General features: G+C 36.4%; 2 protein-coding genes and 1 long non-coding RNA gene across 4 annotated transcripts; 1 reads left to right on the top strand and 2 right to left on the bottom strand.

Moving 5' to 3' along the window:
• Positions 1-6595: 6595 nt before the first annotated feature.
• LOC131800989 (antigen 5 like allergen Cul n 1-like) lies at positions 6596-18703 on the bottom strand. Of its 2 annotated transcripts, none has more exons than XM_059118907.1 (3): positions 18568-18703; positions 6923-7317; positions 6596-6861 (listed from the first exon to the last, which is right to left on the bottom strand). In XM_059118907.1, the coding sequence occupies exons 1-3, from the start codon at positions 18610-18612 to the stop codon at positions 6615-6617; spliced, it is 687 nt and encodes a 228-aa protein (XP_058974890.1). In that variant the 5' UTR covers positions 18613-18703; the 3' UTR covers positions 6596-6614. The 2 variants fall into 2 exon arrangements, with proteins under 2 accessions (XP_058974890.1, XP_058974889.1); XM_059118906.1 differs by lacking the exon at positions 18568-18703 and adding an exon at positions 9498-9668.
• LOC101892172 (antigen 5 like allergen Cul n 1-like) lies at positions 17869-18853 on the top strand. The gene is made up of 3 exons (XM_005185994.4): positions 17869-18076; positions 18134-18528; positions 18589-18853. Exons 1-3 carry the CDS (start codon positions 17951-17953, stop codon positions 18842-18844), a joined length of 777 nt encoding a protein of 258 aa, XP_005186051.2. The 5' UTR covers positions 17869-17950; the 3' UTR covers positions 18845-18853.
• Positions 18854-19556: 703 nt separating this feature from the next.
• On the bottom strand, positions 19557-20274 carry LOC131800988 (uncharacterized). The gene is made up of 3 exons (XR_009341653.1): positions 20050-20274; positions 19878-19989; positions 19557-19822 (listed from the first exon to the last, which is right to left on the bottom strand). It is a non-coding gene; the product is annotated as an uncharacterized LOC131800988 (long non-coding RNA).
• Positions 20275-20477: the final 203 nt, after the last annotated feature.

Genomic DNA, 20477 nt, shown 5'->3' with positions numbered 1-20477 from the left:
CATTTTTCAACATTTGCCGAATGGAATATTGCGATATGTTCAGCTCACGAGTCATTTTTCGGCCACTGCGATGCGGTTTTCGATCAAGTCGCTTCTTTACTTTTCGAACCATTTTTGTTGATGTTGCGGTTTTCTTCCGTCCACTTTCTTGACGTCGGGCTACGCTACCAGTATCACGGTAACGGGCTATGGTACGAGACACAAAAGATTTATTCACATTTAAATGCTGGAGTGCTCTAACGATAGCCACTTGTGGTTTTCTGGCCAAATATAAAGAAATCACACTATCACGCTTGAATTCCGTCACGAATAACTTTTTTCTGAAAAATTCTCACTAGAATGCTTTTGTACGCTTGTAAACAATATAATGAGCTGTCACAGGAATAATTTTAACAGCTGTCGGACGATTTGCTTAGAAATGACGGCAGTCTGAAGTTAGCTGCAGTTTTTTCATCTCACCCTGTAATGTTATTGTATAATAATATTGCTCGCTAAGTGCACCAAGACACCATGCAGGTTCGCAAACGCGTCTCTGATGTATCTTATCCTGAAAATGTGACCAACCAAAGTTCTAGTTGCCGCCGCATTCCGGGGGATAAACTAAAGTGTCAAAAAGGGGCTCCAACATCGTCTCTTCTAAGAGCTATGATGTCTTTGCCGTCAATGGTGAACTGTTTTATGTGTCGTCAAATACATCGTTTTTAGCAAACCCAATTCCGTGGAACCTCGTTGATCCTAACCATCTTATGTTTGATGTCTGACAGATTCCTTCGGTTATTCACAGCCCTTCCTCTTTTTTAATTCGTAGTTCATAATCACAATTCAGTCATTCCCTGCAGTAGATGATTGCTGTTGTTTTATTATTCGAATTTTTCAAGGTGGCCTTTATGTGATTTTCCATAAATACGCCTGGTATTTTAGCTGTTACACCAAAAGTCTTCAAAATCTTTTATTTTGAAGTTTACCAAGAAGGATATAACCATTGCACAATGGATCCAAATCTAATTTTTCTGTCCAAAACTATTTCAATGTCTCCATATATAAACCCTAGAAACCAACAGCGACCTTAATATCAAATTTCAGCTCTATCCTTTCACCCAATACCAAATTTAAAGAATTTACATCCATCTCCATCCCAAACTTAGTACCATTTAATACTTTTCGAGCAATTATGGTACGCATTTGCAAAACCACCACCAGATCTCAACACTAGATGCCAATAGAGATCACAATATCACATTTGAGGATTCCAGCTCTATCTCTTAACCCAATACCAAACTTAGTACCATTTAGCACTTTTCGTACAAATATAGGACGCATTTCTAAACCACCGTCAGATCTCAAACACAGATGCCATCAAAAATCGAAATTCGGAATTTTATCTCTATTCCTCCACCCAATACCAAAAATAGTACAATTCAGTACTTTTCGTACAATTACCACCTCCATATATCCGTGCTACACATGAACAGCGACCCAATAACAAATTTCAGATATAAAGCATTATCTGCTCCTCCAATACCAAATTGTACCAAATATAGTGCTATGTAGTCCATTTCGTTCTCTTATAGTACACATTTCCAAAACCATCTCTTTATTACTAATAGACCACTAAATTTCGCATGTCATATTTTGTGACATATCATAGAGGTATGTCAGAGCCGCACTCGACTATTGACGTGGTTTTCTTATAATTTTACATTAATATACCTAGCCATGATGCCAAGCTGCTTATGTACCCACACCTTTACTTTACAAAATGGATACTCATGCCAAATTTCAAGTTTTTACCTTCACCCCATTTTTACAATTTTAAAAGTTTAGTACCATTTTAAAACTTTTCGTAACCTCAAAACCAAAACCCTTCCAAAAACCCATTGGTACATCTGTCCTGCACTCCATCAGTGAGCATTTGTTTGTCCAATACAAAGTATTAAATTATTAGTAAATTTTAGTACATTTCGTACCCTTTTAGTACGCCCACGCACCTCGTGTAAAATTTTAAGATTATAGGCACAGCCTTTTCGTCTGGGAGTTGATTCTCGTTTAGCCAGTCAGTTATTTCACTACTCTTTTATATACATAGATACCTGATACCAAATAATTAGGAATTTTTATACCTCAATCATACAATCCCATAGAAATCTTATTTCCAAATTTCAGAATTCCAGCTCTATCGGTTCACCACCATTTCAGTTTGTACCAAATGTAGTACAGGGTTGTCCATATTCGACGGACCCATCTGGCAACGCCATAACGTTTGACACAGATGTCACATCGCTTAATAACATACCGCGTTTGAAGCGTCAGTCCAAGCAGATTTTTACCATGAACCAATACACACCACGCGAGCGCTCGGAAATAGTTGAAATTTACATTCAACAGAAGAAGTCAATTGTGAAAACTCAACGTGCTTTTAAAACATTAAAAAATGTGAGAAGTGCGCCTTCTAAGAACACCATTAAGCGTTTATACGAAAAATTTTCGACTGGTAAGGCTCTTTCTAATTCGAAGAGGCCATATAAAATCGCTGCCGTACGAGCCAGTGTTGAGAGGTCTCCAAGAACATCCCAAAAACGCCGTTCTTAGCAGTTGGGCATGGCTCGGTCCACTTTACAACGGATTATTGGCATTGATTTGTATTTGTTCCCGTACAAAATTCAATTGACGCATAGAATGTTGCCTGCGGACAAGCCTCGTCGATTGGAATGGACCCAAAGAGTCATGGGTCCGTCGAATATGGGCAACCCTGTACCTGTTGGTACACATAAGTACACATTTCCAAAGCCCAATCCAACACTCCCACAATATTCTCAGTTCCCAATTTCAGGATTCCACCCATATAGGTTTACCCAAATACAAATTGTGCCAAATTTAGTACCTGCTAGTACACATTAGTACAAATTCCCATAAATACCTGCATCATATAATCCAATAGAAACCTTATTCCTAAAATTCACGATTCCAACTCTGCAGGCTCTCCCAAAATTTTAATTTACCAAATTTAGTACCATTTTGTACACATAAGTATTCCAGCTTTATCAGTTTACCCAATTCGAAATTGTACCAAATTTAATACCATTTTTTACTTTTCGTGTACATAAGTACAAATTTCGAAAACTCCATATCCATATCCTAATCCTACACTCCGCCGGTAATGTTAATTTCAAATTTCAGAATTCCAGCTCCATCCGTTTTTCCAAATTCAAATTGTACTAAATTTAGTGTACTTAATGGCACTAAATTTAGTACAATTTGAATTTGAAAAAACGGGTACACATATCCATAAATGAGTACACATATACAAAATTACCTCTTTAAGCTTGATTCCAATTTCACATTTTTATACCCTCCACCATCCTATGGAGGGTATATTAGCTTTGTCATTCCGTTTGTAATTTCTCGAAACATTCATAATAGACCCTACAAAGTATACATATTCTGGATCAGCGTAAAATTCTCCAGCGATGTCCGTCTGTCTGTTGTAATCACGCTATCTTTCGAGAAGGCTAAAATTTTGCATATATGCATAGTTTGCCAGTAGGCAAGTTACCTTCGTAAATGGGCCATGTCGGTCCACGTTTTCGTATAGCCATCCCCCCTATAACAGTACCTCCCTACATTGGGTATTTTCATGATTTTAGCAACATTATTTACCGGAATTATTTCGAATTTCATATTTAAAGTTCGTAATGGGAACTACAGTCTGTGACGGAAAAGTGTCCATGCAGGTCCAGGAGTTCGTATAGCCCCCTTACAACAATATCTCCCGATTGTCGGTATTTTTATGATTTAAGAAACATTGTTTACCAAAATTGGTTCAAATTTCGTATTGGAAGATTTTAATTGGTACTACAACCTATGGAAAAAAGTTGCCTATGCAGGCCCACGTCTTCGTATAGCCCCGATATAACGGTACCTCCCGATATCCGATATTTTAATGATTTTAGCGACATTATTCACTGGAACTTTTTTAAATTTCCTATTTGAAGTTCGTAATGGGTACTACAGCCTATGACAAACGTTTTTCATTTAAGTGGTAGTTTTCGGATTTTGAAATTTTTTAAGTTTCTTCCAAATGGTGGAGTGTATTAATAGTTCGTTCTGGCCGAACTTAGCTGCTTTTTTACTTGTTTTTTTATATGCATCATACACTCCATCAGTAACCCTCGTTCCAAGTTTAAGAGTTCTAGCTCTACTGGTTCGTCAAATACATATTTAGTACCCTTCAGTACTTTTCCTACCGTTCTAGTTCGTATTTCCAAAAACCAAGCCAATAGTGACCCTCACTCAAAATTACAATCTTTTCGCTTCAGCCGTTCCGTCTGGGCGTTGATAACTCAATAAGTCTGTCAGTCAATCGATCACAATCAATATTTTAGTGACAGAACACATTGGGGATCAACAACATTTCATCCTATAGTTGTGCTTTAAATGTTAACATAGCTCTGTTATTGACCTTCATATACTACACATTGTCTAGTCTCTAGTTTTAGTTTTGTCTTCGCTGGCAGAAACGTTTTTCTATAGTCCCCAAATACCAAATTTGGAACAGTTCCGATACTGTTATATATAGAGGCTAAAGGAAAACGCGAGGCAATATAAACAATGTTAAGCCAGAGGGGGTAAAACCCATTCCAAAAGTTAAATATCGAATTCCAAAAAAAAAAACATTAAGTTCGGCCGACCGAACTTTTAATACAATCCACCTTAGGGTAATGGAAACATTAGAACCAATTATGACCCACAAATACGAATTTTTAGACTTATTCGTGGCAAAAATCATCAAAATACCGAATATCGGGAGGAACCGCTATATATAGGACTATACAAAAAACGTGGACCTATACATACAATGTTTCGCCAACGGAGCTAGAACCTGTTATGTCAAACTAATACCAATTCTCAGACAAATCCGTGCAAAAGTGTGACAAAATCCATCAAAATACCGAATATCGGGAGGTACCGTTATATGGGGGCTATACGAAAACGTGGACCTATACATGCAATGTTTCGCCACCGGAACTAGAACCCACTATGACCAACAAATACAATTTTTTTTGACAAATACATGAAAAAAATGAGGCAAAAACAATCAAAATACCGAATATCGGGAGGTACCGTTATATGGGGGCTATACCAAAGCGTGGACTTATACATGCAATGTTTCGTCACCGGAGCTAGAACCCACTATGACCATCAAATATCAATTTTGAGACAAATACAGGGTTGCCCATATTCGACGGACCAATGTCTCCAATCGACGAGGCTTGTCCTCAGGCAACATTTTTTGCGTCAAATGAGTTTTGTACGGGAACAAATGCAATGCAATGCGAATAATCTGTTGTAAAGTGGACCGAGCCATGCCCAACTGCTGAGAACGGCGTTTTTGGGATGTTCTTGGGGACCTCTCAACACTGGCTCGTACGGCAGCGATATTCTCGGCCGATCGCCTTGGTCGACTTTTATATGGCCTCTTCGGATTAGAAAGAGCCTTACGAGTCGAAAATTTTTTGTATAAACGCTTATTTGGTGTTCTTAGAAGGCGCACTTCTCACATTTTTTAATGCTTTAAAAGCACGTTGAGTTTTCACAATTGACTTCTTCTGTTGTATGTAAATTTCAACTATTTCAGAGCGCTCGCGTGGCGTGTATTGGTTCATGGTAAAAATCTGCTTGGACTGACGCTTCAAACGCGGTATGTCATTAAGCGCTGTGACATCTCTGTCAAAATTATGGCGTTGCCAGATGGGTCCGTCGAATATGGGCAACCCTGTACTCTTTTGTCTTTGCTGGCAGAAAATTCTCATATAGGCCCACTTTCCATAGTCCCCAAATACCAAATTTGGAACAGTTCCGATACCGTTATATAAGGGCTATAGGAAAACTTAAAACCCATTCCAAAAGCTAAATATCAAATTCCAAAAAAAAAAATGTTAAAAAAATAGGGGGCTAAAATCATCAAAATATCGAAAATCGGGAGGTAAAGTTATTTGGGGGCAATATGAAAATGTGGACCCATTACAAACTCTTAATATTAATTTAGGAACAATTCCGTGAAAAATTGTGGTAAAATCATTAAAATACCGAATATCGGGAGTTACCGTTATATGGATTATAGAAAAACATTGACTGAAATTTTCAATACCAACCATATTAAAAATTTGAAAGCTCTACGTCAAAAAATGTGGGCTGTATCGTGATTTCAACAGCAAATTTAATATGCCCCCCTTTCCATGGTGGAGGGTATAACAATTCTACGGACTGTGGAATACATTAAAGTAATTGATTGAATGGTCCTCGATGATCCAGAATGACCACCTACTTCATTCCGTTCGAAAGTTAGAGTGATTTCCACAGACGGGCGGATAGGTCTGAATCACTTTGTGCAGTTTGGTCGCTATTTGCCGAAAATTTTCATTAATTACAGAAATATATAAATATTTTAGCGATTTTTGTCGATAACTCAAAACATGAGTTAGAGAATCCTACTACAGACATCGGAAAACGCACCAAAACTCAATAGCTTTAATTTAAGAAAATGGTACTGCAAAGAACCTACCAATTCCAACATGTCATTAATACATCATCAAAGTCCGCTTTAAGTTGCTTAATTAATAGACATTATATATTTCCGAATTTGAACATAAGTTGGGATATTTTAAATTTCTTCCCGTTGTACAGTTCATTGCAGCTTTGGGACAATCTTCGTAGACGGCTTCATCCATTACATTGTTGTGGGCAAAATTGCAGGCCATCAAACATACCTTGTAATCTTCGCCAGAAACTGAATAAGTGGAGGCAGCACATCCCACACGAGTATTGCGATCCGTTACCATGGCGGTGAAATGACCTATTACCCTGTAATGAGAAAAATTCTAATCTAAAACCATTAAATATTCATAAATAACCTTCCACTTACGCTCCGGTGTGATGTTGAGGATACTTCCGTATGTAGCCCATTTTACATTGGTTAACTTCATCGTACCATATTTGCAGGGAATGTTCAATGAGTTCCACAAAATCTGGTTTATTCTTATAGGTCAACCAGGCTAAATTTTGTCCAGAATTGCGATATGCTTGTGTATTGTGACAGGCTTCCCGTTTCATTTCACACTGCTTGACATTCAATTCGGCCAGTTGAGCCAATTCATCATCCCATTGCATGGTGGCCATACGGCAGGCTGGTCTATGATTGTGATGGCCACCACCTGCTATAAAATTGCGCTTTTCATTGAAGCCATTTACTATGGAGGTCTTTAAAGGGTTAGTTAGATCCATCAAGACCGCATCTTTGGGACAGCTGGGAGCAAAGTTCTGGGAAATTATAGAAGTTATTACTATTGTTATTAAAAAGAAAATTATTAACAAGTAAAAAAGCTGTAAGTTAGGCCGGGCCGATTTTTGAATACCCTTCACCATTTGGAACGAATTTGGCAATTTTCAAAAAAAAAAAAATAATAATAATAAATAAATAAATAAAATTATTAATAAATAAATAAAATCCGCTAAAAATTCTTTTAAAATCTTCGAAAAATACCGAATGTAGGGTATATACGAGGGTCATACGACGACGTGGACCTGCATAGGCAACTTTTGTCATAAGCCATAAGAATATTCAAATACGAAACTCGAAAAAAAATCTGTTTAGAATGTAGCTAAAATCATCAAAATTACCGAATATATGGAGGTACCGTTATATTGGGGCTATACGAAGACCTGCACAGACAATTTTCTGTCTTAGGCTGTAGTATTCATTACGAACTTCAAATAACAAATTTCAAACATTTCCGGGGAATAATGTCGCTTAAATCATCAAAATACCGAATATCGGCAGGTACCGCTATATGGGGGCTATACGAAGACGTGAACCTGCACAGACAATTTTCTGTCTTAGGCTGTAGTATTCATTACGAACTTCAAACACCAAATTTGAAACAATTTCGGCGAATAATGTTGCTAAAATCATCAAAATGCCGAATATCGGGAGGTACCGTCATATGGGGGCTATACGAAGACGTGGGCCTGCACAGACAATTTTCTATCTTAGGCTGTAGTATCAATTACGAACTTCAAATACGAAATTTGAAACAATTCCGGTAAATAATGTCACTAACCGAATATCGGGAGGTACCGTCATATGCGGGCTAAACGAAGACGTGAACCTGCAAAGACAATTTTCTGTCTTAGGCTGTAGCATCTATTACGAACTTCAAATACCAAATTTGAAAGAATTCTGGTGAAAAAATGTTCATAAAATCAATAAAATACCGAATATCGGGAGGTACCGTCATATGGGGGCTATACGAAGACGTGGGCCTGCACAGACAATTTTCTATCTTAGGCAGTAGTATCAATTACGAACTTCAAATACGAAATTTGAAACAATTCCGGTAAATAATGTCACTAACCGAATATCGGGAGGTACCGTCATATGCGGGCTAAACGAAGACGTGAACCTGCAAAGACAATTTTCTGTCTTAGGCTGTAGCATCTATTACGAACTTCAAATACCAAATTTGAAAGAATTCTGGTGAAAAAATGTTCATAAAATCAATAAAATACCGAATATCGGGAGGTACCGTCATATGGGGGCTATACGAAGATGTGAACCCGCACAGACAATTTTCTGTCATAGGCTGTAGTCTCCATTACGAACTTCAAATACCAAATTTGAAACAATTCCGGTGAATAATGTCGCTAAAATCATCAAAATACCGAATATCGGGAGGTACCGTTACATGGGGACTATACGAACACCTGGACCTGAAAAGACAATTTTCCAAATTTCAAACATTTCCTGTGAATAATGTCGCTAAAATCATCAAAGTACAGAAAAAAGGGAGATACCGTCATATGGGGGCTATACGAAGACGTGGACCGGCACAGACAATTTTCTGTCTTAGGCTGTACGAACTTCAAATAACAAATTTCAAACATTTCCGGTGAATAATGTCGCTTAAATCATCAAAATACCGAATATCGGGAGGTACCGTTATATGGGGGCTATACGAAGACGTGGACTTGCACAGACAATTTTCTGTCGTAGGCTGTAGCATCCATTACGAACTTCAAATACCAAATTTGAAACCATTCCGGTGAATAATGTCGATAAAATCAACAAAATACCGAATATCGGGAGGTACCGTTATATGGGGGCTATACCAAAACGTGGACCTACATGACCCATTTTCAATACCAAAAGTCCTGCAGCCATAATACACATTTGAGTAAAATTGTATCAACCTACTTCATTTCGTTCGGAAGCTAGAGTGATTTCCACAGACGGACAGACGGATAGAGGATAGACGGGCAGAGGGACAGTCGGAGAGATGGACGGACATCGCTGAATCGTCATAGAATTTTATGCTGATCAAGAATATTTATACTTTGTGGGGTCTACAATGTATATTTCGACGTGTTACAAACGGAATGACAAACTTAATATACCCTCCATACTATGGTGGATGGTATAAAAAATGCAAAAAAAAACTTACTCCATTATGTTCACATGCAATATGTTTACCCGCAGGACAGAGGCTTTGATCACAATAATCGATGCAATAGATTTCACCAATCAAAACGATAAAAATTGGGATAAGACTATGTTTCATTTTGAGTATTTTTATGCTTGGGCGCCGTTCAACGTTGAATGACTTAAAAATTTATTTCTTCGACCCAATGCCTCTCCAATTGTTTGATTTTATCAATTTTTAAGTCTATTGTCATTGCGCTATTGTGGTAACAGGTGTTCTATTTTTGTTAATTCATGATTAATATTTTGCGAGTCTCAAGCTAAGTAAGATGGGACAGTATAATGACGACAATAGCAAGTATACGTAGTCTCTTTTCGAAGTTTCAAAATTAAATAAATGAATAATTGCAGGCATAACAAGAGTGGGAAATAAAATAGCTATATATGCTGAAATATTATCGATCCGTACTCTTTAATAGACTAGTAAGGTGTCAAATGCCTTACAGATTACCTCCGGAAACATATACTCCCTCTCCAGGGGATGAAAATCTGATGTTTGATTGATTTAAAAACTACACGTTTTCAAATGTCATAATATAAATACAGGGAGAGATGAAAAAACTGCAACCAACTTCCGACTGCTGTCATTTCTAAGCCACTCGTCCGACAGCTGTTAAAATTATTCCAGTGACATCTCATTATATTGCTTACAAGCGTACAAAAGCATTTTGATGAGAATTTTCCAGAAAAAAAGTTATTCGTGATGGAATTCAAGCCATCACGCTTGAATGTGATTTCTTTATATTTGGCTGGAAAACCATAAGTGGCTATCGTTAGAGCACTCCAGCATTTAAATGTGAATAAATCTTTTGTGTCTCGTACCATCACTCGTTACTGTGGTACTGGTAGCGTAGCGCGACGTCAAGAAAGTGGACGGAAGAAAACAGCAACATCAGCAGAAATGGTTTGAAAAGTAAAGAAGCAACTTGATCTAAACCCGCGTCGCAGTGGCCCAAAAATGGCTCGTGAGCTGAACATATCGCAATATTCCATTTAGCAAATATTGAAAAATGAGCTCGGGGTAAAGCCATCGAAATTCCAAAAAGTGCAAGAAGTTACAGCGCAACAGAAAAAAACATAGACCCAAAAGAGCTAAAGAGTTGCTTCGCTTGGCCGAAAGTGGTGAACTGCCGAATTTGGTTTTCTCCGATGAGAAAACATTCGTTGTCCAGCAGTTTTTAAGCAAACAAAATGATCGTGTTTACTTGCCAAAGAGGTCAGCTGAAAATGTGAAAACCTTCGGTTGGCCACCAGAACTCAAGCGCGGGCCATGGTGATGGTGTGGGTCGCCATAACAGCCGATGGTCGCTCTACGCTCGTATTAATCGACCGTGGCATCAGAATAAATGCCGAATATTATCACGAAAATATTCTGGAGTGTATATTAAAGCCTTGGGCACGCAAACATTTTGGCCGCAGACCTTGGACATTCCAATAGGAATCCACACCATCGCACTCAGCACGCGCCACCCATGAATATTTACAAAATGAGGTTCCTCACTTCATTTCTATCCCACAATGGCCACCAAAATCTCCGGACACCAATCCTAGTGTCGATCACTTCAAGCAAGCGCTTTGTTTGCCGGGAATGGACCAAAATACCGCAGAGCAACATTCGGGCAACGTGTGACGGTTTCATTGGCCGTTTGAAGGCCACAACTCGTGCCAAAGGTGACCAATTAGAACAAATCTAAACTTATTCTAAAATTTGATGCTATTTTCGACATTTTTTGCATTCATTCAATAAAATTTAAATTTGTTTAAAATTTGTTGCTGTTTTTTTATCTCACCCTGTATATCCTTGATCAGCGTAAAATTCTAAAACGATTTATCCCTCTCCGTCCGTATGTCCGTCTGTTGTAATCACGCTAGGGTCAAAAGGAATTGAGATAGGAAGCTAAAATTTTGCATAGATTAGTCTATTGTCTGCAATTAGGTCGAAGATTCGAAGTTAGAAGATGGTCTATATCGATCCACGATATCATATAGCCCTGGTATTTGGTATTTTTATGGTTGTAGCCAAAATTTTTCAATGAAATTGTCTGAAAATTCACACAAGAAGTTCCTTCTGAGTACTTTACTGCCTGGAAGAGCATTGTCTATATAGCTCCACGATATCGTATAGCCCCCATACAACGACATCCCCCGATATTCGGTATTTTCATGATTTTAGGGACATTATTCATCGAAGTTGTTAAAAATTGTTTATTTACAGTTCGTAATGGGTACTACAGCCTATGACAAAAAATTACATATGCAGGCCCACGTCTTCGTATAATCTCCGTACCTCGCAATAATCGGTATTTTTATGATTTTACCCACATTACTCACCGGAGTTGTTTCAAATTTCGTATTTAGTGATCGTAATGGGAACTACAGTCTATGACAGAAAATTGTCTATGCAAGTCCAGGTCTTCGTAAAGGCTCCATATATCGGTACCTCTCTATATTCGGCATTTTTACGATTTTAGGTACAATATTCACCAACATTGTATGAAATTTCGTATTTGAAGTTCCTTATAGGTACTACAGCCTGTGACATGAAATTGTCTATGCAGGTACAGGTCTTCGTATAGGCCCCATATATCGGAACCTCCCTATATTCGGTATTTTCAGGATTTTAGCTACAATATTCACCGCAATTGTTTGAAATTTAGTATTTGAAGTTCCTAATAGGTACTACAGCCTGTGACATGGAATTGTCTATGTGACATGGAATTGTCTTCGTATATCGGTACCTCCCTATATTCGGTATTTGAACGATTTTAGCTACAATATTCACCGAAATTGTTTGAAATTTCGTATTTGAAGTTCCTTATAGGTGCTATAGCCTGTGACATGAAATTGTCTATGCAGGTACAGGTCTTCGTATAGCCCTCATATAACGGTATCTCCCTATATTCCGTATTTTCATGATTTTAGCGATATTATTCAAGGGAATTGTTTCATATTTCGTATTTGAAGTTCCTAATGGGTACAGTCTATGACAAAAAATCGTCTATGCAGGTCCACGTTCTCGTATATGAAAAAATTTGCCTATGCACTTCCACGTCTTCGTACTTCGGTACTTTTAAGATTTTAACAGAATTTTGAGCGTTTTTTTTTTAAATTTTCCAAATTCGTTCGAAATGGTGGAATTTACTGCGTTTTTACTTTTTTTTTGGTGCCGATATCCTGTCAAAACATGTCAAATTAATCAAAATTCAGTTGTAACAAAAATTCACAGTTAATAGAGAATACATTTCAGAATTTTGATATAAAATTATATTACCCTTCAACCTTCGAATCATTTTTCTGGAATAAACCTCATATTTTATTCATGTAAAAAAAAGTTTCCGACCCATTTTAGGGAATTTAAATACTTAAATTATAATTTACAAATTTATTCAAACCGATGTGATAATACCGCTTACAATTGAGTATCAAATTTCCTTGCGAAAAAAATATTCTGTCTTCTATTTATCATCACCGAAATTGAGGAAATTTTATATTTGTTTTTAATAGCTACAATACAACAAATAATACCCAATAGAAATATAAACTATTAAAAATTCCATGATTTACTGTGGCAGCAAAATAATTTTTCAAATCTACGATTTTTACCTGAATCACACCCAGCATTCATTCAACCATATTCCCACATTCGTCTCGTGTCGGCTATGAAATACAAACTGTTAATAACATTTATCATGTTCGCACTATTTTGTGGAAAATCCCTTTAAATGAATTGATTAGATGAAATAAAATTTTACGATTATTTTTTGCATTAATTTACAATTCAATTTCAGTTTCATAGTTTGTTGATCTTTTTAATTAATCAAAAACAATATACAATTCGTACAATTATCTTAAACATTTGTAGAGCAAATGAGAAAGATTTGTTAAGATTTTAAGGAAATATACGGTTGAATATGTTTATAAAAGGTAAAGATCAGTTAAAAGTGTTTATAATGAAACGAATATTCGGGTAACTAAGTTGGTCTGAGAAAATATGTAATTTAATATATTTTAAACTACCGCGCCGTAAAAATTTAAGATTGGTATTATTTAAAACTAGATTGAAGAAGTAATGAAAACGATAGATGTTCTATACTTCCGGGTAGCTCTTCTAATTATGTGAACTATTGTAGGGCAACATAACTGAGGCAGTTATTAATATTTAAAACCCGTAAAGAAAATAAAGTCGGCGGGACCAACTTTATGATACTCTACACCACTTTGCATATTTAGTAGAGCTTCACATAACAAATAAAAGTTTTTATGAGGAATTTGTGAGAATTAAATCATACCAACTATGATTATAGTTATAATTTGAAGTCCAAAAGAACAAATATATGAGGCAAATATCCTCCTCTGAATCGATTTCTACTGAATTTTTCGAGGCATTTGTATCTTTTAAATTCGGTATTGTATTGCCCATTTGGTGCGCAATTAATTTGAAATCGGATAAAGATATATATGGGAGCTATATACAAATCTGAATCGATTTCGATAAAATTTGGAAAAGATATTTCTAAGCTGTATTTGATATATTTCCCTGAAAATCGTTGTTACGGAGCGCATATCATGGCTGTGGGTAACAAATATAACAAGTCGGATAAACAATATATAAAGGAGTTATGGCTATATCTGAACCGATCTTCACCAAATTTGACATACTCTCAATTCGGGCGTAAGTGACAAATTCCATCCCATTTGTATGGAATATTAGACGTTTGATGATAAAGGTGAACCGGACGAATTTATATATGGGAGCTATATCCAAATCTGAACCGATCTCAATAAAATATTGCATAGGTATTTCTGAGCTGTATTTGATATATCGTTGTTACGGAGTGCATATTACTGCTGTGGGTAAAAAATATAATAAATCGGATGAACAATATGTATGGGAGCTATAGCTATATCTGAACCGATCTTCACCTCCATGTAATAGAACTTCACTATATTGATGGTTTTTAGCTACATTATTCACCGAATTTTTTTCAAGTTTCTCATTTGAATATTGCAATGGCTTATGACAAAAGTTGCCTATGCAGGTCCTTGTCGTCGTTTAGACTCAAAAATGACGACTACATTAGGTATTTTTTAAAGTTTTAACAGAATTTTTATCGGATTTTATTTTTTTGAAAATTGCTATATTTGTTCTAAATGTTCGGCCGAACTTACAGCTTTTTTACTTGTTATGTTTTTCCTTATTTTTAAAATTAGTTAAATAGCGCGAAAAATGAATGAAATATCTGGATTTTCTACCAAAAATATGATCCGAACTATTCATTCTTTCAATTTCATGGCTAAAATGGTTAATAGCTTTAATGCGCGAGCCGCAATGTTCGTGTCTTCCAGTCTTTAGATTTGAAAATGTTTTGTTTTCCTTTTTTTTTCAAAACAATAAATACATACACAAAATTAGTAAAAGTCGGACAAACTTAGAAAAATATTGTAATTAGCTGGTAGCTCTATCCTACCTTTTTATGGTACCATGGTTAAAGCTAAAATTTTGAAATTTGGTATGGGAATCAAGGTTGGAAAGTAAAGCTGGAGATACATAAAGCGCTTATCTGGCTGGCTTCTTCGTAGATGAACAAAGGAGTTTTAGGTTGACCTAGTTCGATTTTGGCCATTTCCGAAGAAGCCAGCCGATGACTTAAGCCAGCCAGATAAGCGCTTTATGTATTTCCAGCTTAAGTTTGATATATGAAGGTGGCTTTGAAAATGTGTACTACAAGAGCATGAAATGTAGTAAATAGTACTTTATTTGGTACAATTGGTTTTTAGTTGAAGGGATGAAGCTGGAATTTTGTAATTTTGTGTTGGAAAGTGAATGAAATGTACCAAATAGTATTATATTTGGAACGATTTGGTATTGGTTAAACACATAGTGCTCGAACTTTGAGGTTTGGTATTAGGGTCACTAATCATGTGTAGCCTGAACAAATGAAGGTGGTTTCGGAAATGTTGGTTTCGGAAATTGTACGAAAAGTATTTAAAGGTATTAAATTTGATATTGGGTAAGGGAATAGAAGGAAATTCTGAAATTTGATATAGATGTCGCTGTTGGTAACTGTGGTTATGATATGTTTATGTTTTGGAAATGTGTACTATAAGTGTACGAAAGGTACTAAATGGTACTAAACTGGATAGTGGGTGAAGAGATAGGGCTGGAATTCTCAAATTTGATGTTGAGGTCCCTGTTGGTATCTGAAATTGAGATATGTAGGTGGTTTTGTAAACAAAGGAGGCATTTATAAAACGAAAAGTACTAAATTGAATTAAATTTTGTATTGCATGAAGGAATTGGGAGGAAATGCTCACATTTATTTACATACATATATTAAAAAAGAAGTTAAAAGTATCAATCGGTTTTGTCGACAGATGTAGCCAATGTTCGATTATTTAAATATATTATAACTTCTGTTATGATTATTCAAATTGTTGACCCTCAATGTTGTACGAAAGAAGAAATTGGCCAATATTGTACATTTCGTATCGGACCTAAATAAATATGGTTTAAATATTGCGACGTGCCAGGTTTGGACGCTCACTTTATATGAGATATGTGATACTTTTAAGAAAATGTTAAAATGTGCGGGAGATACCAGATATAGTCGACCGAAGTATTCCATTTTCATACTTAAGCTAATACCGATAAAAATATAGGGTATGGGCAAAATTACAAGAAAATCAAACATTTATATTCAATTATATGCTAAATAATAAATTCCACATTCATTTCAGATTTCTGGTTGACTTGTTTCGCAAGTTATGAAAGGCAAAAGTATTGCATGTGTGAAATTTGAAGAGAGTTGAATGAATATTTCGCTTTCTTTGAACGCTTTGTTCTTTTCAAAATCGTGAACCCTATTTGGGTGAGGTACAAGAAGAAATGGTCCGATCTCTACCATCTTTATAACAGATCTTGTGTTGATGGAAATATTGATATATACCAAGTCTGAATGTAATCGGATGTTAATTTCGGGGTTTATGAGATTCAAGGATATTCAAAATGTTGACCCTTTGCGGAGGAGGTACCAGAAGGTACCCAGCAGATAATGCGTATGTAGAAGTAATAGTATGTCTGAAATATGAAGGGAATCAGATGCTTTTTTCAAATTTTATGATCGTTTTAGTTATTCAAAACATGGACATTTGTGGGGAGGTTCCAGAAATAATAGTCCGATCTCTACCATATTTATAACATATCTTATATTTTTTTGATGGAAATATTGAGATGTAGGAGTTTCATGGGTATTCCAAATTTTGGGGGGGAGGTATCAGAAGAACCGAACCGATATATTCCATTATCACACCAGACCTTGGGTTAGTAAAAATATTGTGATGTGTGTAATTTTATATCATATTTAAAAGAGTTATATACTTGATGGAGTGGACCGATATTGTTCATTTTCGCTCCTAAACTAGCTTAAATGCAAATATTAGGATTTGCAAAGTTGGAGCAAAATCTGATTATGACTTTTCTTTCTGCGCAGTAAATATTTTTTTTGCAGCTTTCGAACTTTTGTTGGGGTGGTATCAGAAAGAGTGGATCGATATTGCCCATTCCGAACTCGATCAAAGTTTGATAAAAAGTTTACGATGTACGAAGTTTGGACCAAATCGGATACTCCCTTCGGGAGTTATCGTGTGCACCAGCCAGACAGACAGATGGACATCGCTAGATCGACCAAAGAGATCTAGGTTCTAAAAGCATTATTTCGATGAGGCACATTTTGGCCGTAACAAATGATACATACCCTCTCTAGCCATATGGTGGAGGGTATAATAAATAGGTCTCATGTTAGGACGTTTTGCTTTAAATTCATTCAAATGTTGCAAATGACTTTATTTTCCTTGTATTTGTATTAACTAAATCCTGACAAAATTTGGTAAATAATGTAACCTGAATAACGAAGTGATAAAATAATTCAGCCAATTGTGTACTAGGTAGGCTCTTCATTTTCAATGTAGTTGTATTTAAAAAAATATTTGAATAAAACTTATTACTACATCATCGCACGTGTTACTCATGAATAGTAATTCAGTTATCGTTGAAAATACATACATCTGTTTGTATGTATATTTACTTCTAACGTCAGACTTAACGGTGAGCGAATTCTATTTCTTACAACAGATATTAAATGTAAATAGATGTGTACGCCGGGAGACAATAGTGTCTGAACTGAATTCACTTGTACTTTTTGTTCGTGAAAAAGTGAAAACCTATTTGATATTCATAACCTGTCGGATGGACTTCATATCTGCTAGTCCCCGGTGTTGTGTAATAATTTCTATGTTTGCACAAAATTCTGTATAAAGATGCACCTCGATTCGAAGATAGGCATCAGTTGTTCAGCCTACGTTTCAACTATAGAACCCAACTTGGACATTAGGAAGAAGAAGTAGAAGTAAAGAAATATGGCCCAGTTTTCATTGTTCTCTGGAATTTTATTTGCATTCCTGTCCCTGGCCAAGGCCACCGATTATTGTTCTCCTTCTCTGTGCAAGGAGGGCGTTAATCACATTGCCTGTGGCCACGATGGGGTAAGTTTCAAAAGTCATACCTATCCCTTCTTTAATGATACGTAAATTTTATTTCAGGAATTATCTGAGGTCTGTCCCTCCGATGCCAAATTAGTCGAAATTGATGACCAATTAAAGGAGGTCTTAGTCAATGCCCACAATGCCAAACGTAATCTAATTGCTGGTGGTGATGAGGAGAAACATGAGCCTGCTTGCCGAATGGCTACCATTCAATGGGACGATGAATTGTCGCTATTGGCTGCCCTAAATGTCCTGCAGTGCGATTTGAAACATGACCGATGCCGCAATACCGATGATTTCAAATATTCCGGTCAGAATATTGCCTGGTTGGGTTACCATGGTACGGCTAACGATGCAAGCCTACTGGAAAAGGCCGTGGACTTCTGGTACAGTGAGGTGGCCGATAGTAAAATGGATTACATCAATAAATATCCCAAGAACTATACTGGACCGTAAGTTTTTAAAAAGGTGGGTGGATAATTTCGACTTACCTTAATTTTTTGTATTTGTAGAGCTATTGGCCATTTCACCGTCATGGTGGCGGATCGTAATGTTCGCGTTGGCTGTGCCGCTGCCACTTATTCGGTTGAAGGTGAAACGTATAAAGCTTATTTGGTAACCTGCAATTATGCCACAACGAATATGATTAACTTCCCCATTTATGAACGTTGCGATAAGGCAGCTGAATCCTGCACCACCGGCGCCAATCCCTTGTATCCAAATTTGTGCTCAACATCTGAAGAATATGCTGTCAATAAATGGTTCTGAAAATTCCGGTTTTAGGTTGAAAAATTCAAATTGAAATAAAAAAATATAATAAAATATAATTTCCGACATTCTTCGATTTTGAACATTTTGGGATTTTTTGGGATTTTCAGTGCCACCTTTGATATATCTCATTAGAGGCCTAGGATACTGAGTATTTTAAAAATATGTATAGCAACATTTTAAGGCATTGTCTCCAGTGTCCATTGGTAATGAGAGAGAGAGAGAGAGAGAGAGAGAGAGAAATGGAATGGAATATGGAGAACTATCGAGAGTCTGTAGTTATATCCGAAACTAGCAGAGTGCCCACTTTTAAATGTTAGATCCGTTCCAACAGAGAACAATTAGTTTAATTTGACAACCCTAGAAACCCACAGTGAATTTAATATCAAATTTCAGAACTTACAGCCAGTTCCACGATATCGAAAGAACACGTTCGCACAACTTTTACACGACAAACAGCTGATTTCCGTTCCACTAAAATCTATCAGAACGAAAATTTGCACGAAAATCAAAGCGAACGAAAACGTAAGCATTTCAGTGTAATTTTGCGTTCCACTATCTTTTTTCTTTCGTACGCATGCGAACACAAATGTCAAAATCAGTCACTTGTGTGTTTGCTATCGTATAATAACAATTAAGGAAAATTGTTTTAACATAAACATTGCTTGATTGAAAATGGAAACAAAAATGTAAGTAAAAATAATAAATGCAATTTAATATGTGAACAACAAATATATATTTTTTTTATTTTCTCAATTCCAGCACGAAAAAATCATCAACTACACAGCTGCGGGCACTAGTTGAGTAAATGGAGGAGAATCCTGTGTTCGCCAGAGGAATGCCAATTTTTGGAAGCAGCAGAAGAAGTTTTAAATCGGGGCGGATTTGGGTAGTTCTGCAACCGGGCACCCACGTCTCTTCCATCATATCCAAAAGAGCCCGAAAACTTCCTTCGACACACGAAAGTTGGCCACAAACCTAGAAAAAATCATTTTTTATTATTTCAAAAATGTAAAAATACATTCATACTTACTGGTTGTTAGGTACTTCAAATAAATTCGAAGCATCTCTTAAATGCCTCCGTGGCACATTTCGAACCTCCTCCATAAAAAATAGGGCTACGGAAATATTCTTTTTTTTATTTTCTAAGATCACAAATAGTTTGAACACAATCACTAGAAATTTTGTTTTGTTTGTTTATTTACAATTTGTTTGTTTACAACTGAAATGTCAGTTGAGACAGAGCCACTGCTGCTTTTTCGCGTTTAAATTAGACATTTGACGCTTTTTTTGCTTTATTTCGCGATTAATTTTTCCAAAAAAATATTTAGCAACACTGAATCACGTAAGGCTATGCGAAAGAAAGAACGAAAGTTAGTGGAACGCATTTTTATACGAAAGTGAGTGAGTAGCCTTCGTTCGCACAAATTTTCTTTCGAGATCGTGGAACAGGCTGTTAAGCTTTATCCCTTCACTGAATACCCAATTTAGTACCACTTGGTACTTTTCGTACAATTATAGTACACATTTTCAAGATCGCCTCCTTATCTCAGTTCGAGATACCAACGGAGACCTCAATATCAAATTAAAGCTTTCCAGCCTTGTCCCTTCACCCAATATCCAATTTAGTACC

Source organism: Musca domestica, unplaced genomic scaffold (genome assembly GCF_030504385.1).
Source record: "Musca domestica strain aabys unplaced genomic scaffold, Musca_domestica.polishedcontigs.V.1.1 137, whole genome shotgun sequence".
In the NCBI taxonomy this organism is placed as follows: domain Eukaryota; kingdom Metazoa; phylum Arthropoda; class Insecta; order Diptera; family Muscidae; genus Musca; species Musca domestica.
Note: the sequence above shows the minus strand (reverse complement) of the source record. Positions and strands in the feature narration are given on the sequence as shown.